Below are 24,464 nucleotides of genomic sequence, written 5' to 3'. Positions count from 1 at the left end.
CTGTCTCAGGTTTGAAGTGTGTAAGTGCGTCTTCTCCAGACTGCATGTTTCAGCTCCACAGATTCCACAGATGTTCGATAGGATTCAGATCAGGGCTCATAGAAGGCCACTTCAGAATAGTCCATTGTTTTGTTCTTAGCTATTCTTGGATGCTTTTACTGTAGGTTTTGGGTCTTCATCCTGTTGGAGGACCCATGACCTGTGACTGAGACAGAGCTTTCTGACACTGGGCAGTATGTTTCACTCCAGAATGCCTTGATAGTCTTGAGACTTCATTGTGCCCTGCACAGATTCAAGGCACCCGGTGCCAGACGCAGCAAAGTAAACCCAAAACATAACTGAGCCTCTTCCATGTTTCACAGTAGGTATGGTGTTCTTTTCTTTGAAAGCTTCATTTTTCATCTGTGAACATAGAGCTGATGTGACTTGCCAAAAAGCTCCAGTTTTGTCTCATCTGTCCAAAAGACATTCTCCCAGAAGCATTGTGGCTTGTCAAAATGAAATTCCAGTCTGGCTTTTTTATGTTTTTCTGTCAACAGTAGAGTCCTCCTGGGTCTTCTTCCATTCAGCCCATTGTCATTCAAAAAGTGACGGATGGTGCGATCAGACACTGATGTACCTTGACCTTGGAGTTCAGCTTGTATCTCTTTGGAAGTTTTCCTTGGCTCTTTGTCTACCTTTTGCACTATCCTTCTGTTCAATCTGGGGATGATTTTCCTCTTGCAGCCACGTCCAGGGAGGTTGGCTACAGTCCCATGGACCTTAAACTTCTTAATAATATTTGCAACTGTAGTCACAGGAACATCAAGCTGCTTGGAGATGGTCTTATAGCCTATGCCTTTAACATGCTTGTCTATAATTTTCTTTCTGATCTCCTCAGACAACAGTCTCCACTGCTTTCTCTGGTCCATGTTCATTGTGGTACATACGATGATACCAAACAGCAGAGTGAGTACTTTTCTCCATTTAAATAGCCTGAATGACTGAGTACAAGATTGAAGGCATGTGTGATACTAATTAAAGGAAACAGTTAGCTTGAAATATGACTATAATCTGAATATTTATAATCTTTTCTAACAAATCTGTCCAGGCCATTTTAGAATATCTTTATAGAATAAGCAATATTTGATCTCTTTTCAGTATTTCTTTGCTTTACTCTGTGACATACCAAAGGCATGCAGGTATACATGAGACAATTGCTTTTAATTTCATCACTTTTCAGGAGGAATGAAGCATTGTTTCAATGTGCAATAAGGGTACCAACAAATTTGTCCACATCTGTAGCTCCTGTTATCATTTATGTTATAGCAGCTATAAACAGTCGTTCCCTCGCCAGCCTCTCTCTTTTCTCTCTCTTGAAGTTAATAAGACAAAAACACAGCTTGTCATGTCATGTAAACTCCTCTGTCCTGGTGACTTAAAGTTACAGCTTTTGTGGAAGTTACTCCTTCCACAAATGTTTTCACAAAAAAACATGACTATATCAATGATTACACACATTTTTTATATGCTTATGTGTAGGGTACTCCATACAAGTCCCTGTGTAAGTTGTTACTATAGAAACGATAACATATACAAGAACATAAGAGTGCATTGATATAAAATAAACCTGGGGTTTACAGCTGCACTACTGTCAGAGCTACTGATACAGACATTTAATCAACACCTTCTGACCAATCAGAATAGAGAATTCAACAGTGCTGCTGTATAATATTGTGATGCTAAAGGTTTTTTAGCAAACCAATAAATGACTAAGTGGAACAGGGAACAGAGATATAGATTTCTCTTTTAATGATCTAATCTACAGAGCATCTGACCACACACTAATCACTGTATACTGTATATGTTTTCACTGTTTCGTTTCCAACTACAGTGGAATACCAAGCTTTTAAAGGGAAATGCTTTTGCTGAAATAGGTGGAACTAAAAGCTAACAGAGATACTACTATCATTGTAAATCTTGGTGCAGCTCAGTATATCAGTTCTGCTTTACTTCACAGTCATATAGGCTTTATAAAGCGAGCACTGACACACGTCTGTTAAGGATTTAGCAGTGCTGCTGGAGAGCATTTTGTTAAAATCGCATTCTACAAGTGGTCCTGAGAGCAGACGACCTCATACTGTACATATGACCTTATAAAATAATTTATAGCTCTTTTTTAGAGGAAAAGCAGGCTGTACCTCCTGGTTCCCATGCATAGGAACCCTTATATATGTAACTGATATAACAGTTGAGGGTTAAGGGTCTCGCTAAACAACCCAATCGTGCCAGCTTCACACTGTCTGTGCTTGAATTCACCATCTTCCAAGCAGCAACCCAACCCCTTAACCACTGATCCACAACATCCTGAGTGTATCTCATCCCATTTATAATCCTTTGGTTTCCTGTCTCATAACACTACCCAAACACCATAACTTGTTAAATAATGCTATATGTGGTACGATAATGTTATAAGTGTGTAAAATCAATTTAAATTATATTTATATATATTTAAAAACTGAAAATGAAATAAACAACATACATGTTTCATGTTCTTTTGAGGAAAAGAAAGCTTTCTCTGCTATCTGCATCACCCTAAAACTTTGACTTTTCATAACTTTTTGAAGTATTAAAATCATTCAGTTATCGCAAGCCCTTGCAATATGCATATCACAATAGTTACATTTGTGATATTTTGATCATTCCGATATATTGTGCAGCCCTAGGACGTAGGGTGCAAACAAAGTGAACAGAAAGCCATTTTGGATTTAGCCTAAAGTCAGTAAGGCTGATATTTGGTAAATAATTTAGCAAGTCTGGATACCTATGTACAGAGGTCCAGTCCTTTGAATCTGACTCTTATAGAAAGACAATTTATGGAACTGTATGAAAATGTACAACTGAACCTCTGACTATATGTCATGTAAGTGTCAATACCACAGGCCTTTACCTGCACTGAGAAAAGAAAAAAGGAAAAACGTTTGACTTTTTCACTTTTAATGGACGTCTAAGGGCAGTGGTTGATTTCTGTCAATAGGCATTTACACAAAACATTTTCATGAAGAATGATTTTCATGAAGACTTCAGTAAAATGAAGCTCGAAATCTGTATAACTGATCCTGTCTGAAATGGTACTACTTTTTTAATATGAAGGATTTGTGGTTATATGTTTCTGATGAAACATGGATACAACAAAACCTCTGAAAGAGTGTAATTTAACCAGAACTACTTTTTACTGTATTCCTCCTGTACTGAAAAGTTTAATAAAAGTTCATAAAAATAACTTTTTCTCATCTCTGTCTCATCCTACTATCTTTATTTTTCATGAATTCTGAGACAGCTGGATGTAAATGTGAATAAATTCTTTTGAAAGATTCGGATCGCTAATAATTGTCCAAAAATGCAGCTGTCAGAGTAATAAAGAAAAACTTATGTAAACTGGATAAGAAGAGAAAAAGGTAAAAAACTGAGAAACAATCACAAAAAAAAAAAATGCTCAGAATTTAACTAAACAAAAAAGTCAAAAACCTGACAAAGAATGTATGAAACTGAACTGCTTAAATACACAAAGAAAATGACTGAAAATAAGAAACAGGTGTGAACATAGAGAAACACACCAGTGAGAGTCAGGGGCGGAGTCAGGACCAGGAAGCAAATGAGAATAACGTCAAAATAAAAGTACAGGTCATGATTTCAAAACAACTAAGAGCAGCGCTCATCACATTGGGAAATGCGTTGTGATGTTCATTGTTAGAGGTTTTAATTGTGTTATATATCTGTGTAATGTTTATTTACAGAATTCAACAAATGACTCTTTGTGGTAATCAGACGTACGCTACAGACGCACCGGATAGAGATTAGACTATTTCTCAGTGTGTTGGTGATGAGCTGTACATAAACACAGCTGGTAGTGGTTATCTGTGCACAGAGCCGTGTGTGTACCTGTGTATAAACAGCGCTGCTGGTGTTTACCTGTAGAGGGCCGAGGATGGAGCTGGTGGTGTACATGAAGAAGAGACGCAGGTAGCTGAGCACGTTAGCGAAGGCGAAAAGTCCCTCCGCCACCAGGATGGGGTGAGAGGCGTCCCAGTCTTTCCGGTCCGTATGCCCGTTCTTAAACTGAATCAACACACACACACACACACAACACAGACAACATTTGTGGGGAAACATACAACTAGAATAATCACCTATAAGCATTCCTGTATCTGAGATGTACATAACAGCAAGGATGTGACATCTGTGGGATTTGTTTCTCAAGCGCAGAGCAAGCTGAGGAGAAAAGAAAGGCATTACTACAGACTTGATTGAGCGCCGTGTTTCCTCTGAAACGCAACATTCCTGATCAGGGTTAACAGCACGGACTGCACAGCTGATTCTACTGGCGAGGATGAATGAGGCAAGCTACACTTGTGGTATCCTTAATGGCACATCTTTTATACCTGTACGTATTGAACATACGTTTGTACGTATGTTTCACATAGAATAAATGAATTGTAACATTTGGCGATATGATGTAGAGTCAGGAATGGAATTGCTAACGACTTCTACGTACCTAAACAGACATCACATTCGTTCTAATACATTATCACTTCCATAGCAACAACTTATACGGGGAGGGGCTTGTATAACAGATGCTCTGCATAAACCGATTTAAAAAAAAAAACGTGTGCACTCATTGATAATGTGAAGTTTTCTTTAAAGAGATGTTTATTTAGCATTTTTGGAAGGAGCATCCAGAGTTACCGCTTTGTAAAAGGCAGAAAGGTAAAGCGGTAACTTTAAGCTTCTGGAGAAGATTTGAGGATGGAGGAGGTTGAGGTTTATCTGCAACACGTCAAGCTGATGTGTTTTTCGCATTAACTTCAAAGGCTGGCGAAAACAAACTAAGCTGTTTCATAGACAACAATAAATGTAGCTACAGACGGATAAAATGTACAACACGTCGCTCTTTAATAGATAAAAAATTGTAACCGTTGGCAAATTGTTGTGGTGTAATAGGTATAAAACACTTCGGGACGTGCTGTTATAAGAAAATATAAAAACAACTGCAAGGTAATACCGCTTCATCACACCACTGATGATGTTCCCATAACAGCACAAAACAAAGTGTTTTATTCCTGTACATAGTGTAAATACTGCTAGTGTAGATGTGTAGAACACCAGCAAGCTTTCTTTACACCACAATGCTGAACAGGAAAAGGCACACGTGGCATGTGGAAGCAGGAGCACACCAGCAGATTCACTGTGAGATTGAGTGATGCTACTGTACATTACGTGCCAGAGCTGCACTGCAGAGGTTTGTGAGTAATGTACAGAGGATTAAAGGTTTCAGTCACAGCAGCCATTCTCGCACTAAAGCCTAATCCACTATTCCACCTTCCATATGTCTGAGAGAGCAGAGAGAGAAAATCATTTCAATGGTTATGTACATACATGTTGCAGAAAAATCCTCAACTCTATTCTTCTCCTGCAGGTTTTTTTTTTTTAAACTTTATCTAAACCATAACCGACCTCTGGAGAATGATATAAAAACATGGAGCATGGAAAGTGTGATTTTACTCTGGGCGTCTACTTTCCAGCAAATATTGATGTGGTGTTGTGTTGTTACTAGGGCTGGATACCAAAAACTGGACCATTTCCATACTCAAAGAAATAAATCTGTGTCTAATTGATGACAGTTTGGAGAGAAATTACATCATAAAGGTTTAATGAAACTTAGAAAAAGATAAATGAAAGTAAGCAAACAACTTCTGAGTCTGACCAGCTCCGTGCATGGATGCATATATTTTCCAATAACATGCGTTTTTATTGCGTGATTATTTGAGTTACTGAAGCCTTCCTGTCGGCTTAAACCAGTCTGGCCATTCTCCTTTGACCCTCCTCTCTCATCAACAAGGTGTGTCTGTCCACAGAACTGGAGGTTTTCTATTTTTCGCACCATTCTGTGTGAACTCTAGGGACTGTTGTTTTTTTAAAAAAAAAAAAATCCCCAGAGATCAACTGTTTCTGAAATACTCAAACCTATAACTCTGTACGACTTTATATATTCCTCTTCTGTCACCTGATTGGCTGATTGGATAATTGCAGGAATGTGTTAACAATAACGTGGACAGTGAGTGTATAGTGGCTGGGCGTTGTTCAGAGATCCCTTGTTGTGGTGTGTAAAGATGTAAAAGAGCCAGCTGGCAGGAATTATTTGCGCAACTGATACCTACTAGCATTTTCACATTGTTAGTAATGTTAGCGTTTGAGGATGAGTGTCTCCTTTATTATCTAACCTTGCTATGAGCCACTATTTTAAGCGCGAAGGTGGCCAGGTACAGAGAGTTCATAACAAAACTCAGATGGTTCCTCGACTCCTCCAGGAAGTCCTCCAGGCCCTCGTACCACAGACGCTTCACATCTGACCATACCATTCCTGCAGAGAGAGAGAGAGAGAGAGAGAGAGAGAGAGAGACGAATTCTTCATCAGCACGCACACACACACACACACATCAGACAAAGATGTAAAGAATTCCTGACATTCCTTTGCAGACCTTTTTCAAAAAAAGGGCAAGTGGGTGTAAATAAGGATGCACGCTGCCTCTTGCTCAGTTTGGTAAAATGTATATCTGAAGTGTTAAGACCTCCGCCTGACATTCAATTTAAAGACCTGGATTACACAAAAGTGTACCTAAATGCCCCAACACACTTATAAATAATCATAAAAGCTCTAGCTATGAAAAAAACTAAAGCCAAAAAGCTTTCAAGTGTGCGTATAAATATTCTGATAAGGTCATAGCTCCTTTTACAGGCTTTCTTCCTTCTTTATTAAAGGAGCAATCTGTAATTTTAAGAGCCATCTGCTGCCTGAGAGGGAAATTACAATCGCAGTTAAAATATATTGACAATGTTCCTCTGGAATATGGCGATGTAATATTGATATCATGATAAATAATGTCACAATACACGTTTCTGAGATATCATGTAGATTGTGATGTATCTATCAAACATAATATTTAATAACAATAACAATGACAAACCCTGAATGGAAGAAGCTCATTTCATATTAAAATTCTGTACTGAAATTGTAAAAATTTTTTTCCCTTCATTTGAATTTTTTGTAATTATTTTTTGTAGACGTTAAATTAAAAAAAGGTAAACACTTTTTTTTCCACTTTTTTTGCTAGCAGTTTGTTAGGATGTTATGTATTGTGATACATATTATAGATCATAGAAATGTCTTTAACCCTTTCATGTGGACAGTCAGTTTAAGGGTCTTTTTTCATGTTCTAGGAAAATATACGATGTAACTAAACACAAACTTCTGGAGCTCTCTAGACTATTTGTCATTCTCAATCTTTAATAAATTTCTACATAAAATTAAAAAATAAATAACAGAAAAATTAAAGAAAAAAAATGTTTTTATGTCTGACTCCACTGACTAGATTTTTAAAACTTTTTTGTTTGCTTGTTTGTTTTTAAAATAGTGTTTTTGGGAAGATGTTTTTTTTTCGCCTCCTTGGGTCATGCAACAGTCCTAAACTTTTTAAATTTTGTATGTTCAGAAATGATATTTTCAAAAATCTTTGTCTTCAGACACATATATATATGAGACCTGAATGTAAAAAATCTTGGATATTGGAAGATTTATTTTTTAAAATGATTTCAGGCATAGTGTTTTAGCCTTTTTTTTTAATGCATGGACAATCTATTTACTTTTTAATATAAGTAATATTTAGACATAATCAAAATTCATACATTATGCAATTTTAAGTTAAAAAAAGAGAACATATAAAAGAATCTGGATATGCAAGAAAGGGTTAAGTATCATTATATTTTAGGGCTGTTGAATTCTGGATTGTGATTGGTCAGAAGGTGTTGATTAATTTTCTATAACAGCAGCTCTAACAGTAGTGCAACTGCAAATCACAGGTTTATATTAATGCGCTCGTTCTATATACCTTATACACTCACCCTCCACTTTATTAGGAACACCTGTACAATTGCACATTCATGCAGTTTTCAGCCAATCATGTGGCAGCAGCACAATGCAAAAAATCACGCAGATACAGGCTAAAGCTTCAGTTAATTTTCACATCAAACATCAGAATGAAGAAAAAGTCTGATCATAGGGGTCATTCTGTGACTGAATATATTGCTCATACTCAAATCGCATGAAATGACAGATGTAAATGAAAGTGACTAGACTGGAGTTATAATATTTCCCCCTCATCTGAGGAGCTTCATTACCTCTACGTGTAAAAGTGTGAGTTATAAAGCAACATATAACATTATAAATGGGCCCTCAACCTGACCTCTGTCTGACCTTTTAGCTTCTCTGAAGGAGAGCAAAGCAGTTAAAAAAGAAAAAAAGACACCAGTGAGGATGAACGATATGACAAATGTACCTATCAATTCTCCGAAGTATTTCTGTAAAACAGGATATGTATGATGATATATAAGTTTGCACACAAACGGCAATACAACAATATAGTAGTGTTGCATTAAAATATGTTAGATATTAGATATCTAATATCTAAGATAACATTGTTTATTATTTATAAGTATTTACATTATTTATTTTTATTGATAAACAAATTTATAATCTTTTTTTATATTTTAAAACTACTTTTATTTGCAAAATCAGCTGCTTCCAGTTCCAATTTTTAATTATACATACATATATATATATATATATATATATATATATATATATATATATATATATTCAAAAAATGTAATGGAAAAATATCATGACATCCAGAATATATCAGAAAAGCATACTGTGACATAATGTGATGTAGTGTGTCTCATAAAAGGTCTCTGAGATGTTAGAAGAATGCTGTCCTCTGTCCTGTGTTTATGGTAACTGTTTCTGTGTGTGTGTGTGTGTGTGTGTGTGTGTGTGTGTGTGTGTGTGTGTGTGTGCATATAGGGGAAACGATTCTGAAATGCAGTCTGGCATCTCTACGCTGTTCTGCTTAACTAAATGAGATTTACTGGATTCAACACACACACACACACACACACACACACACACACACACACCCACACACCCTTTCCATCCCACACAATACGAGCTTCTGTCTGCTGTGAGCTCTAAATAAATCACCCTAAGTCAAAAAACACAGTAGAGCTGCATTCACAGCATTAAGACCTCCCAGTCTGTTCACACACATCTGCATCCATATACACCCTGGATACAGGTACGCACACACACACACACACACACACACACACACACACACACACACACACACACACACACACCTACTAATGCAATGATCTTCCTCCATCTAGTGGATCTTTGCCTCTCTTCTATTTGATTTCCCAGATTCTGTGATGTTTTTACTCCAGGTCATTGTGCACACTTTACAAAACTACAGTATACTTTAGCACAGCGTTCGAGTTCTGCACCTGCTTAGCACTAAACTGGGACAAACTGATCCTTGGAAGTAAACTATTACTAAACTCATTACTAAAGTAAATGATTAATTATTTTTATTTTAGTCTGAAGGACACTTTATACACTAGCTATACACCTGAAAGTAAACTGCAGATATGAAATTCTGACTTACACTTTTAGGTTTAGGAAAAAAAAATCTAAAACATAAAAATTAAAATTTAAAATTTCAGTTTGCCCACAATCACACGATAACTACAAATTATGGAGAGTGAGAGGGTTTTTTTCCTATCATTTGTTCACTGGATAGTTTAATGATTCATATCAGGTGAACTTCTAGATAAAAAGCATGTTTAAAGTGCCCTAGAACCTTTTTGTACCTGTCCATTAATGTTATAAACACCAATATGACAATGTACCTAGAGAATATTCAATATTAGACCTCGTCACTTTCAGAATAATGCTTAATAATTTTATTGATTCATCCTGATTCATTCTGTACTAGTCTTGTATTCGTCCAATTAAATGCTCTCTAGAAAATATATGTCCCGTCCCAGGGGCACAAGAGCAGCTTGTTAGCAGTAAACATGGTTCTTCAGTGTGTTTATGGCTGTTTTCCATCAGGACTTCTGGTCTTCTGAGATGCTTTTCTGTTCATTACGGTTGTAAAGAGTGGGTATTTGAGTGGTTAGCCTTCCAGCCAGCAGGAACCATTCTTCTCTGACCTCTCTGATCAACAACAAGTTTCTGTCCACAGAACTAGATGTTTTTTGTTTTTAACACCATTCTGTGTACACTTTAGAGACTACTATGTGTGACAATCCCAGGAGATCAGCAGTTTCTGAAATAATGCCATGATGTTATGCACTGCATTTCTGTCACATGACTGACTGATTGGATAATTGCATAAGTGTGCAGGTGTTCCTAATAAAGTGGAGTGTTTTTCAAAGCTTTTTCATCACAGAAGTCCTCTACATATTAAATGCATACATGTAGAGAAATTTTTATATGGCACTTTGATCAACAGATTTTAAAATGCTCTTTATAAATAGTATATTTTGATTAAATTGTTAAAATCTGACATGGAGATGCTAGAAAATCTTTGGAAAGCCACACTGGGCATGATGACCCAGATATAGCACTCACCTATGATCCAGAGGATGAGCAGGTAGTCGATCAACTCCAGCGCCGGGCCCATGGTGTTCTTCTTGTCCTCGTTGTAGACCAGCGAGTAGAGGTTGAGCAGGAGGAGGAAGGTGAGGTAAGAGGCGCTGTGGATGATGAACTTAACGAAGGGTGTGTGGATGATGTGGCCGACGCGTGAGCGCGGTCCGAGCAGGTAGCACACGGAGAGCAGGGGCCACAGCAGAGCCACGCTCAGCACCGTCAGCAGCTTCAGCCCCGTGTGCTTACGCCGGTAACTCGCCATCTCACCAAACCACACCGTGTTCAGGAACTGCTGACAGTTAGACTGAGCCACAAACTGAACCGAAATAAACAAAACGACAAAGATACACACACATACATGCTTTTTTTCTGAATAGTGTGTCTGAATTTTATTCAGCCATTAAATGGTTCATTGCTCTCCTAATAAAAATATAACATTTCTTTTTTTAAGATACACAAAACACCACTGATCCAGGCCAACTCTTGAAATTTGATCCCAATACATTAAACATTATTTTAAAATACAAAAACAGATCTTGTCTTTGGAGTGTAAATAAAACATGGACTGAATACGTCATAAGATAAAATCAGCTTTTTTCTTATTTTTCTCTTCTCCTGAATTTAAATATATGCAAATAATATTTTTATAGCTCATTTCCTTTCAGAAAGATTTTTAGTAAAAAAAAATAAAGTTAAAGGTGCAGTTTGTAATGTTTTTTTTTTTTTTTTTTTAAAAAAACATAATAAATTATTTAAAAAATACCATGTGAAAAACATGAAGGAGTTTGACTAACAGTAGAAATAATAAAAATAGACTTTGAAAGATACATGAAAAATAAAAAGCATAAAAATAGTGTATAAAATTGCCTTTTTGCCTTAAAGCTGGTATTTAAAATAATATACTATAGTTTCCTGTTTGATCGCAAATGTTTCTAGATGTGTAATAATCATGTGGTTTCAGAAATGCTCTAAAAATGTCATTTGTAATATTGTCATGCTCATATCAGGCATTTTTCAGGCCCAGAAATAAGCTCCTCCCATAGCTAGAACGGCACTACTCTTTCCCTTGAAAGGCAACTCTGGATGTGGGGTCAGCTGGACGTAAGGTATTATTTTTATTACAATTGCAATTCCCCTCACAGGCATCAGAGTGCTCTAAACATTACTAACTGCACCTTTAAAGATTAGGTTTATGACCATATGACTGACTGCCCAATTCAAACTGAGCTACCACAATGTGAGCAATAAAGGTAAGCTAAGACTGGACATAAGCAGTAGTTAGCATAAGCATTGTTAGCCTCATGACTAGCTCCCGGTCACCTGTGCCTCCTTACCTCTTTCTGGTTGTATTTAATGGCGAGTTTGAGTCGACTGAGGTTCATCCGCTCCTCCAGTAGTCCTCTCTTATCCACGTGATCCTCGCTGCTCGTGTGGTTCAGGATGACTTCAAGCTCGCGTGAGTTTCGCGCTTGGGCTAACAGGTCTTTGGCAAACATCTTGCACTGCTTGGCTAGTTCTTCATAATCAGTCCTGTGGCCCGAACAAAAGGAAGATAAATGTCCTAAATTCTATGAAATGCTGCTTAGTGCTGGTTTGACTAGTCAAGTCTTGCTGGTTACCTGCTTGTAACTAGCATGCATGTTGGACTGCTGGTTTTTGTTTCAGCAGTGCAGTGAATTGAGAATGGCATGAATTTCTCATTCATGCCATGAGGACACCGGCTGACGGCAGACTCTTTGGCGTTCAGGCTAAAATGACTATGATAGCGCTTTTAAAATGAAAAACGCTGCTTTTCAGAGCCAAAGAATTTAGCTACCCGCTATCCATCACTGTTAATGGGAACTGGCCTGGAATTGCCTCAATATATCAGTAAGGCTGAAGATGTAACGTCTGATTTCTTCTGCTCTATAATGGGGTAGAGATTCTGCCCTGGTCTCAGCAGTAGACATGTGAAGATAATCAGTTATCTGACGTCATGAATTATGATGGTGAATGTGTTGTAGAGGTAACTGTTATGACGACAGGATCTCTCTCTCTCTGTCTGTTTCTCTCTCTCTCTTTTGTGTTTGACAAAGATTGAACGTTTCTTCTTCTTTTTTTTCTCAAAAAAAAAAAAAAACCACTGCCACAATGTTTTATCTTATTAACTTCAAGAGACAGAAAAAAGAGAGGCAAGTTAGGAAATGACTTTTTGTCACTTTCCATTTATAGATTCCTAGATTCTCTCTAAAAACCTAACATTTATAGATTCGTAGTTTCCCATGGCGACAAATTTCATGCTCTTGTGTTTGTTCTGGTTTTTGTTTTCGCCCATGGACCTGTCATTGGTTTGTTATCTGATTGTATTCACCTGATTACGTATCCTGTATTCACAAGATTACGATTATGATTATTGTTCGCATTTGCGTCTTACCTCACCATCAACTCTCAGTTTACAATATCTGCTTTAACATAAATGGTATCAGGAAGTGATAACCTGTTTCACGGAAGTCCCACAATGTTAAACGTAATGTTAAACAGATACATAGTACAATGCATTATTCTTTACTAAATACAAAACTGTTAGTGTTGGCAAATTGCTGTGGTATAAGACATACTTCGAGACATGCTGTTACTGGAAAATAATCAACAGTGTTACGCTATTCAGTAGTTGACTATTTTGGTATACGCCCGGTCAACCTTGTACTGAGACTCGGGTGCATAGGGGACTTGAGGCTTATCAAGATAAAATCAATAGTCTCATCATATCTGACTCTCTCTCTCTCGCTCTCTCTCTCTCTCTCTCTCTCTGTACCTGAACTCCACCTCGACCAGGCTGAGCTCCTTCAGGTCAGCGCTGAGCTCGAACGCTCTGAGAATAGGGTCCTCCTCCGTCAGCATGATGAGTGATGGACTCGCCAGGCAGCGATAGATGTCCAGCCGAAACCTGCAGGAGACAAACAGAGAGAGGAATAACAGACCTTCAGACTCACTGATCAATCTATTTCTACTAGTCTTTTCAGATGTTTCACAATGACAGGCCGAAGTAAATCAGTCTTTAAAAAACAAGAGGGCCAGATAGAGGTATGCCAGGAGGCGTGTCAAAAAATTTTAAACTCATAATGCAAAGAATTTTAGCTGAAACCTCTGCAATGTTTTAACCCTTATATTGAATTATTTCTTTTCATGTGGTTTTGAACTTAAACCTTATTTTATCTTTCTGTTCAGGTCACAACAACCCATTTAAAATGGTATAAAAAAAGTGGAAAAATACTAAAATGTGAAAAAAAGAATTTCACTGTGCTGAATGTAAATGTAAATGTTGGACTGAAGCACAAAAGGATTAATAATGAGAAGAGAAGCTCGGTGCCTGGAGTGACGCAGGCTGTCTTTCTTGTTCTTGGCGTTGCAGAGAGTACACTCGCAGCCCACAGCGTGAGGTCTGGGCAGTGAGATATCCTGCTTCAGAAGCATGGTCAGGATCTCGTAGTTGTTCCTGTGAGCAGCCAGGATGACGGGGGCCACGTCCATGGTGGTGGAATATTCCGGGTTCTGGATCCGCTGCATCAGTTTCTGTAGAGCATCAAATGAATTCAGTTCATCTGTTTAAATCTACAAGCAGAACTCGACACTAAGTTTACTCCTTCTTGTTAATACATTGTATGCCTCAAATATGCTTAAAACATACTCAAACAGAAAAACAACCTATTTCAGACTTTTGACCTTGCTGTGACCTTCATCATGTTTGGATCAATTTCAAAATCTAATCTAATCAACTCTAATCCCTAATCTAATCAGTTCATCTTATTTGATGATAATTCCATATAAATCCTATAAACATTCAACCACTCGCTCTTCAGGTATTGTGCTAACGATAATCTCAGATGGACGCATGAACAACCTGAAAACATAATGACTATCAGAACATTACTATTAAGAGATGTCATGATACCACTTTTTCTTTTCCAATACCGATACTGAAACCTTGAGTATCAGCTGATATCGACCATCGGATCATTTTGGCAGAGTATTCCAAATCTTCACAGCAGTATGGAGAAAGCATCTATCATGTTGATGGGTCCTGGGCCTTGGGATGGACAGAGCATGCTGGGGTGTCAAGACACATTCCCTCTAGTGGTTCAACACGAGGTATACGGGGGTGAGAGCAGAGTCTTTGAGTCTAGGGGCAATGGTCCGAGTACATCTTATAGAGAGCAGACACAGCCGCTACTTGTCCCCTGCATTGAAGGCTTTGCCTTTATTCGATTTACTCGCTTGCGAAGGACCTATGACATCAATTGCTTTCCTTTGGATGTTGTCCAGAGCTACCAGAGATGTTGCCGTGGCACCCATCCAAGAAAGTGATGCATATTCCATGAACCTCTGACTTGTACACACATACTCTTCCAGGACTATCTAGTTTATTGCTGACCTTTGTAAGGGCACCAAGCTTCTGCCCAGACGTCTTTCTGTTGTTTCAAACAAACAACAGAAAGAGTAGTAGCTTACTGTCAAATGTAAGCCCCAGGATGTCTAGGTGTTTATGAACAGCTAGTTGACATCTTCCAAGGAAGAGACTGTTTTGAGAAGGGGCTTGTTTTCTGCAGACAAATATGGCTTTGCACTTGCTTGGTTCAAATTTTACCTGTCATTTGTCAGCCCAGTCCTTCATCCTCTCTAACCTGGCATTCAGACTTGTCTGTTCTTGCTGTAGGTCTTTAATCGGTGCAAATGGGGTAGAAGCTTCAGCATATAGGAATAGCTGGATGAGTCCAGACAAGTCCACAGGTAAACTATCTTCAAACAAAAATCACTTCCATTGTAAATATAAATAATTATGATGAAGTATAAATAAATCCTAACAAAAGAAAAAAAACAGTCAAGCCTCTTTATATGTAAATATTTCCAGTTCCAAAAATACTTTTCTTTTCCAAATCCAGTTCAGTTCTTTGCCAATTGTTACAGGATCCGATACCCAATATCCGGCATCTGATACAACATTTTTTTCGCTGGTATCTAATTAATGCTACATCAGCGGTTAAGGTTTTGTATTAATGACCAGAAGGTTGTGAGTTAAATCCCAGAACTATACTGAGCTACTGCTTGACTCTGGATAAACACCAGTAAATACACTTGTTGGATGTCACATGTGTCCTTCAGTGTAGTCTTCTGGTGTATTTGTTGTTTGTATTCTTGAAATTATTGTTATATTTATGCCAGATGAAACAGATGAAACAGTATAATGATATGAAACCATAATAATGAACTTGCTGCACAAATGCTTGCACATTCTCCTGACTAGGGCGGAGTGGTAGCTCAGTGGTTAAGATGTTGGCCTCCTGACTAGAAGGTTGAGAGTTCAAATCCCAGCACCACCAGGCTGCCACTGCTGGGCCCTTGAGCAAGGCCCTTAACCCTCCACTGCTCAGTTGTATAAATGAGATAATTGTAAGTCGCTCTAGATAAGGGTATCTGCCAAATGCCATAAATGTAAATGAATACTGCTTCTGCCTTTTCCACTACACTTTCATTGGTGGTATTTTACAGTCTTTTGCTGAAAGCTTCTTTTTTAAAAACATGCATACAAATGTCTAACATATAACAGAACAAATGAAAAAGCACTTAGGAACGGCCAATATCATCCAGGCGGATTTCATCAACGGTCTATTAATGGAACTAAAAGCTATTTGCTAATGGTTGAGGAATATCACAAACCCAATGTACTCTAAAGCCCTCGATTAAAGTCTGCTATAAGCGTACATGTTTCAGGAGATTTTGGAGAGGTATAATGTTATAAGAGAGAAGATTTCTACAATAAAATATTTTAATGTGTTTCACAGTGGAGTGACAGCAAAAGCGATTTAAAGTGCATATTACACCATTAACATTTTTGAGAAACTTATCCAGACACATTAATACATAATGGTCTAGCAATATAACAGGCAAAAAACATATATTACTATTATAACAATAGTATAATTTGTATAAATATATTACATACATATAAAATACTATGTTATATATATATATATATATATATATATATATATATATATATATATATATATATATATATATATATATATATATATGTCTATATTTGTATTTTAAATGTAAGAGAGGAATAAACATGTCGACTGACTGCAATCGAGGGTTTGGAGGATCGTCTGGGCCGATGGTTGAGAAGAATATCAACAGCTCCCACCACCTCTGAGTCGATGGCCACCAAAAGAGCATCTGTCGTCTGTAAACACACGCAAATTTCATGATTCATAGTCAGCATCATCGAAGCATATAATTTACAGTAAGAAAAAATATATTGTAAACCATTTTAGTGTCTGTATAAATATGTGACTCCAAATTAAGAAATAGCACAAAAATGACTTCAGATAAGTTCAAAATGCTCCACACACTTAAAAACTGTTACACACCCTAATGTTCTTGGGGCGTTGTAGGTATTACTGTATAACAGTGTATGTAAACAAACATGTCTGATAAAAAAGAAGATCATCTTAGCATTTGGATTAAACTAAATATAACAAGCTTGCTAACGAGCAATTATTACACAATCGTCAAACTGCAATTATTTGAGCTGATACAACAGCGTACATGATTATTTTCCCAGGTTCTGCTATAGTACATTGCTACTGTCTTGTAACCTATTTGCATATTTCAGGAAGAGATTGTGTATATTTAAGTTATTATTTGCACTTTATTCCTTTTTTTTCAACAGTCTAAAAGGCAAATATTATTTATTACATGTTTAGTGTTCTCCCTGTGTTCGCGTGGGTTTCCTCTGGGTTCTCCGGTTTCCTCCCACTGTCCAAGAACATGCAGGGAGGAGAACTGAATTGCCAGGTGGTATGAGTGTGTGTGTGCATAGTACCCTGTGATAGACTAATGTCCCATCCAGAGCGTGTGTGTATTTATAGATGCACTCATCTCACACTGTTGTGCATTTGCACTTTATGTAGTCTTGTGTACTGTTATGTGTTGCACCATGGTCCTGGAGAAATGACATTTCGTTCCAATATAGGAATGACAATAAAAAAAAACCCCACTTGACTTGACTAGATGAATGAATGAATGTATGTTGAGTGTTGATAAATGGCTGTGTACATGCTAGGCTAGTTACGATGTTGTTGTTACACGGTTAGTCGGCGCTGGCTTATTATAAATACAGATTAAAATTTCATCTGTTACCATCCACTTTTTCTTTAACTTGACCAATTTTCCATCTCTTTTGTTTCTGACTAAGACCCAGACATGTAGGTTTGGATTTTACAGTCCCATCCCTCTGGACTCAGCCCTATTTGAACGAGATTAAATGTTAGGGTCTTGGGGTAATTGCCTATTTTACAGGTGCTCCTCTGTGATTTTATTACCGTCCGGATCGGCCATGTCTGTCTTTTTCTCCATCCTCCTCTAAGAAAATTACAGACTGAATTACCTCCTAATATTTTAGTCATAATTATAGTTATAATTTCTATGCAGGTGTTGCTTTGCGTGGGGAAAAAAGATGTTCGACTGCTGCTGCTTGCCGGATTCAGTCTCGTACCGTGAGTGTCAGTCATCATCCCCAGATAATAAACACTTCCTGAGTTGCGAAACAAAAAATGGATGCTTTTTTTCATACTTTGTGACTATTGTTTTATTGTGTTTTCACATTGTTGCTGGAACTTTGGACCGCCCCAGACTGAAATAAGAGCCAGCATCTCTTCTCTACTCCAGCACCTCTCTAAACGACTTGGACACCATGTTGTGAATGGAGTGTGATCATATGACCACGTGACACAAACATCCAGGTACACAGAAAACACAATTCGCTAGAAACTCACTGCTCCTGTGGTCATTTTATTACATTTTGACACAAGATTTTTATCACTGAGGGGAAAAATGTGTTACCTATGTCCCCCTGATAAACTAATCCAATCCAAACAGGCCTTTAGTTACACTTGTTAACTTCCATGTAACATCTGTCATGGAAACTTCCCTACCAAGTCACCAGAGGACACCCTCCCTGAGTTTTTAACTGCTTCTTTGGTTGTCAATTCAGTTTCTTGCCTTACAGTTGTGGGCGGAGCAAATGTCATACCATACAGTGATGCACCCAGACAGAATGGTACAGCGGATGGGACGTGAGCACTGTTTAGCCTAAAATAACTAGTTGTTTGCTTTAGTTGTGGCCAACAATGTCATGTTCTTCTCTGTGTTCGACAGCCGTAATGTATGAAAAAGTGAGGAACATGCTAGGAGTGGCATCAATGTAGCGTGTACGACAGTAAACGGACAACCAAACTGTTTCAGTGTAGGCGAGCTACAAGGTCACAGCCTTTCTGTTCTCTATAAGGATTTTACCGTGAATTAATTTATGACTGTTAATTAGCTGCACATTAGTGTTCCTAAAAGCAATCCCACTGTTTCCATCTGTGCCTGATGGAAGTCCTGCGTTTCAGACTGTTGAGCGCCAAAGTTTGCATGCTCTTTGCAGAACACAAACCAGACACGCTGATGTTCCAGGATGACGATGTAACAATGTTTTTTTTAAAAAAGGCTGCTATTTTGACTGGCCTGCAGAATCACTGCATCTCAATCCTACAGGAAACCTGTGGGATTATTTGAGACAGTATGTGAAACACCTCTAGAGGACTTGTTCAACATTAAACGACTCAAGACTCAAGATACTCCTTACCTGACACGACTGGTTATTAAAGCGAGGAGACACATAACATAGTATTAAGAAAGAAATGACATATGCAACTAATTTTTTTGTCTAGGGAGATTTATTAGTATATAAAAAACCCAAAAGTTTGTGTATCTCTTTCTGAATGTGATATGAATATTCTCTAATACCTTATACCTCTCTTTATCCATCAAATAAGACCTGGAGACCGAGAAGATGATGGCAAACCTTCTTTATTTTCCCAGAACAACATGTCACGAAGGGTATTATTCCACACAGCAATTTTCAAATATATCATATTTGCCATAGCCATAGCAAAGACCTTAAACATCCCTGTCAGTGCAACTGATTCGATAATATGCAGGTGGAAATTTCATGGAACCACAACTAATCGTCCCTGGACAGGTGCAATGCAAGATTTTACAACACTCTCTCAGACTAATGATAAGGAAGAGAGAAGCCAGCAGTCACTCGAAAAGAGTTGCATGATGACCTGAAAGCAGCAGGAACAGCAGTTACATAGAGAACAATAGTCAATGAACTGCACTGCGATCATCTCAGTTCCTACACCTCATGCAAAACCCCTCTGCTAAAAACGAAGCACAGAGTTGCACGTATAAAAGCATTTAGACAAATCAGAACTCTTTTGGAACAATATACTCTGGTCAGATGAAACATAAATAAAACTCTTTGTCAATAGTTCAGCAAATCATGTTTTGGAGAAAGAAGGGCTGCACGTGTGATTCCAAGAATACCATCATACCCACAGTGAAGCACAGTGGTGGGAGCATCACGATATGGGGATGCTTCACTGCAAACAGTACTGGGACATTACGCATCATCGAAGGAAACAGGAATGGAATAATGTACCAGGACATACATTATTAGAGGAGAATTTAATCTCATCAACCAAGAAACTGAATCTGGGGAGAAGATGGATGTTTCAACATGACAACGATCCCAAACATACAGCCACAATAACTCAAAAAGGACTTGCATGGCCAAGCCAATATCCTGACTCGATTATATGCCGGAGAAAATTTATGAAAACTGCGAGTTTATCAGAGGTCACCTAACCTTGAGGAAATGAAGACTATTTGCCAAGAGGATGGGTCAAAACTGAACCACAATGCTGCAAAAAACTTACGATTTCTTACTTTAGAAATCTCGAAGCTGTAACTGCCAACAACAGCTTTGAGGAAAAGTACTAATGTTGGTAATACCTTTTTTCCTCAGAGTAACATTTTCCTTTTGTTCCATTCAGAAAGCACTGGAGACGCACGTTTTTACCCTCGACTGTATCTTACTTTAGACCTACGCATTTCACAAAATAAACCACAATTATGAGAAAAAAGATGACTTTACCTGGCAGCCGTGGTCCAGGAGCAGCTGCAGGATGTCCAGGTTCTCGTTCTCGATGGCGATGGTGATGGCGTCCCTCCCCAACACGTCCACGCAGTTGATGTTCAGCTCGCCATGGCGTTTTTCCTCCAGCAGCTTCTTCACCATGTAGTAATCACCTTCATCACACACACACACACACACACATACCAACGTTTCTCTGATTGAACTATTAATTTCTTCCTGACTCATGTAAACAAATGCACCACGTGCATATTGGAAGCAGTCATAAAAATGACATGCAAGAGTCCAGAGCCTGTGTTAGCATAAACACACAGGCATTTAAAGGAGAGATATTCTTCCCTGAGCCAGATTTAGCTTTCCTTTATATGGTAAGGAAGACATCTGACTCTCATCTGCACAATGTAACATCAGGTTAGAAGCACAATCGACATGGTATGCTTGTTTTATTAGCATGGAGATGATGCAGATGAAAAACCTTGGATGTCTAGGCAACAATGTGCAGTTTTGCCTTTTTTAAATAGGGGTTTTGATATGATTTGCAGGATCTGGTTTTGGTTTTTCAGTTGAACCTAACTGATGGTGCAGCTGACATCATGAATATAATTCAGCATGAACAGGAAACATGACTCTTTTGGCAAAAATCCAGACACTCGACTGCAACAACACCATGATTTTGATGCTGTGTTCTTCTGCAAAGCATGGCATTAACACTCTTTATTTCCAACCAGGAATTTTAATTAAAACAAGAATTACAATTCCACTTAGACTCTGAACAATAACGACTATCCCAGGACAGCACCGTAAAATAAATCTGCACACTCAACAACACCCATCTCAAGCCATTACAGGCTGGAACATGGTTTTGTAGCCACATCTTCCTGTTTGCAACCATTTACGCCACAAGTGCATTTAAAACCATTTCAAAACAGGGCAGGACAGCATCAACATGAAGAGGAAGATTTCTTTATTGTGCATGATCAAAATGTCTTCATGTCTATCTTTTACACACCCCCATTCCTGTTTTACATTATTGATAAGTGCGCTGTCATGACAAAACCAATTACATAAGACGGATACATAAGGACCACACTGACCAACGAGACACTGATGCTATACTGGATAAGAGAACGTGTGTGTGTGTGTGTGTGTGTGTGTGTTTAAATCTTGGTGGGGATTAAGTGTAATTTTTAAACTCATTATAGGGACCTGCTAAATGTCAGAATGTTAGAAGATAGGAATATCTGACAGTTTGGAGCTTGTGATAGAAGGTCTTCACAAGGATAGTAAGACAAACATGTGTGTGTGTGTGTTTATATCTTCATGGGGTTTTAGTGTCGTTTTTTAAAAAAGGAAATCTGGGGAAAAAAGTATTAATCCTTATAGGGACCAGCCAAATGTCCCTGCAAGCTGGTCCCCATAAGGAAAACTGCTTTTTTAACAACAATATTAATAAATTTTGTAAACAAATCTAAAAGAGCCAAAATGTTGTTTTTTGCTTACTGAGGATAAGAGTAGGGTTAGAGTTAGGTAATTAGTTGCATTAATAGTTAAATGAAAGGTCCTCACAAGGAGACTAAGACAAGTGTGCGTGTGTGTGTGTGTGTGTGTGTGTGTGTGTTTATATCTCAGTGGAGTTTTAGTTCAGTTTTCAAAACAAAAGTAGTTATCGTTACAGGGACCAGCCACGTGTCCCCACAGCGATAGGAATATATACTTCCAACCTTACTGTCATTGTGTAGAGTACAAGTATAGAGGCAATGAAATGAAGTTTTTTGCATATCCCAGCTTGCTAAGAAGCTGGGGTCAGAGCACAGGGTCAGCCGTGATGTGGTGCCCCTGGAGCAGATATGGTGAAGGCCCTCGCCCAAGGGCCCAACAGCAGCAGCTTGATAGTGCTAGAGCTTGAACCCCCGACCTTCTGATCAGTAAGTCAGCACCTTAACCATTCAGCCACCACTGCCTGCCAACAGCTGGCAGTATTGAGGTTGTGAGGATGTTTAGCTGGTCCGCACGCACAAAACTGTTTTATTCTAAACAACAACAACAACAACAACAAAACCCTGCAGCTTTTATTTAGAAAAAAATTTAAGCCAAAATGCTTTTTTTTGTTACTGAGGTTAAAGTCAGGGTTATACTTAAGTAATCAGGTGCATTAGTAACTGTCACTGAAATGTTCTCACAATGACAGTTGGACAAATGTGTGTGTGTGTGTGTGTGTGTATCTTCATAGCGGTTTTAGTGTAGGTATAAAAGTTCACAAGGATATCTGACAGTTTTGAGCCTGTGGGGACATTTAGCTGGTCTGAACAAGAAACACTGCTTTAAAAAACATCCCTGCAGGTTAAAAAGCAAAAAGAGCCACAATGTTTCCTTAAAGGTTCGATACAGCTAATTAGCTGCTTTAGTAACTGTAAACAGAAGGTCCTCACAGGGATAGTAAGACAAACACTTAATTGTGTGTTTGTGTGTGTGTGTGTGTGTTTATATCTTGGTGGTTTTAGTGAGTTTTATTGTAAATTTTTTAAATAAAAAAAACACAAGATATTTTTATAGGGACCAGCTAAACGTCCCCACAAGGATAGGAATATCTGACAGCTCAGAGGCTGTGAGGACGTTTAGCTGGTCGCTACCTGGAAAACTGCTTTTAGCAATAAACAAACAAACAAACAAACTAACTAACTAACTAAATAAATAAATAAATAAATAAGAAAGAAAGAAAGAAAGAAAGACTGAAATGAAATAAAATAACCTTGCAAGATTTTATATATATATATATATATATATATATATATATATATATATATAAAGCTAAAAGAGACTAAATGTTTCCTTTTGGTTCCTGACGTTAAGGTTAGGGTTAGATTTAGGTAATTAGTTTCATTAATAAGAGTTAGTGGAAGGTCCTCATAAGGATAGTAAGACAAGTGTAAGTGTGTGTGTGTGTGTGTGTGTGTGTGTGTGAGACAGAGAGAGACACTCACCCTTCTCGCAGGCTAACAAGAAGAGCTTCTCGTCCAGCGTGGTCTCCTCCTGAACCTCCCGGACGTCCTTGAGCGCCAGGTGGGCGCGTGGAGAGGCGGTGTGCGGGCCCCGGTACAGCGCAGCCATCAGCACGGGGAGCGGATACGACAGCACGCCGAGGCCGAGGCGCATCCCACCGGGCGGCCGCGCGCCTGAAGCCCCCGTCGTGAGCCCTGGGACAGGAAGAGTTAAAAAAAAAAAAAAATACAACCAACCAAAGAAACCACGAGCTCTCCGATGAGCTGAAAATGAATACGCAATAATCTCGAGCTCTACTTTTAGTCAGTGCGCAAATCAGACATCCGGCTGGAAAACTGATCAGAATGTTTACGCAAACCTCATATTATTATTGTTATTGTTATTGTTACTGTTATTATTATTATTCCACCCAAAGAAAACACGTAGAGGATTTCCGCCGCACTGATGCTCAGGGTTTCTGGTGCTGATGGTACTGACGCTCACAACTGCGCATGCGCAGACAGACTACCTGCGCGCACCGAGCACAAACAGGGCTGCCAGATTGCACAGCTTGTGCACTGGTTTCATTAGAAATGCACAATCTGGCAACCCTGCATGCAACAAGAACAGAGATGTTACATAATCTCCTAGTGTGGGTCGCTCCATCTTATAATGTTTTATGCATTTATGCATTATTGCAGGAAAAAAGGTCAATTTGCATCAATGCATAAATGCATCAATGCATTTATGCATTGAAGCAATTGACCTTTTTTTCCTGCAATAAAAAAACCCCAAAATCTAAAATGAAAACAGCACTGTAAAAAAGAAAATCCACTAAAATAATCCACTAACTAATAATCAGTACATATTAATACGTAGATGTAACAATTAATATGCAGTTGGCTTTATATCACTAAACTACAG

General features: G+C 38.3%; 1 protein-coding gene and 1 long non-coding RNA gene across 2 annotated transcripts in view; one reads left to right on the top strand and one right to left on the bottom strand.

Moving 5' to 3' along the window:
- Nucleotides 1–24,024, bottom strand: part of trpc1 (transient receptor potential cation channel, subfamily C, member 1) — a 35,542-nt gene extending 11,518 nt beyond the window's left edge. The window contains exons 1-9 of the mRNA XM_026944825.3: nt 23,543–24,024; nt 20,562–20,716; nt 16,656–16,757; nt 13,884–14,086; nt 13,329–13,460; nt 11,869–12,064; nt 10,514–10,850; nt 6,261–6,400; nt 3,952–4,098 (exon numbers count right to left, since the gene is read on the bottom strand). Of these exons, the coding sequence (XP_026800626.1) occupies nt 3,952–4,098; nt 6,261–6,400; nt 10,514–10,850; nt 11,869–12,064; nt 13,329–13,460; nt 13,884–14,086; nt 16,656–16,757; nt 20,562–20,716; nt 23,543–23,714 (1,584 nt within the window). The 5' untranslated portion in view covers nt 23,715–24,024. The remainder of the gene's footprint in view (nt 1–3,951; nt 4,099–6,260; nt 6,401–10,513; nt 10,851–11,868; nt 12,065–13,328; nt 13,461–13,883; nt 14,087–16,655; nt 16,758–20,561; nt 20,717–23,542) is intronic.
- Nucleotides 734–5,443, top strand: LOC128318723 (uncharacterized). Its single transcript, XR_008302188.1, has 3 exons — nt 734–948; nt 3,958–4,077; nt 4,246–5,443. It is a non-coding gene; the product is annotated as an uncharacterized LOC128318723 (long non-coding RNA).
- Nucleotides 24,025–24,464: the final 440 nt, after the last annotated feature.

This window comes from Pangasianodon hypophthalmus, chromosome 1 (genome assembly GCF_027358585.1).
Source record: "Pangasianodon hypophthalmus isolate fPanHyp1 chromosome 1, fPanHyp1.pri, whole genome shotgun sequence".
Taxonomy (NCBI): domain Eukaryota; kingdom Metazoa; phylum Chordata; class Actinopteri; order Siluriformes; family Pangasiidae; genus Pangasianodon; species Pangasianodon hypophthalmus.
The sequence above is the reverse complement of the archived record's forward strand: the minus strand, read 5'-3'. Positions and strand labels throughout refer to the sequence as shown.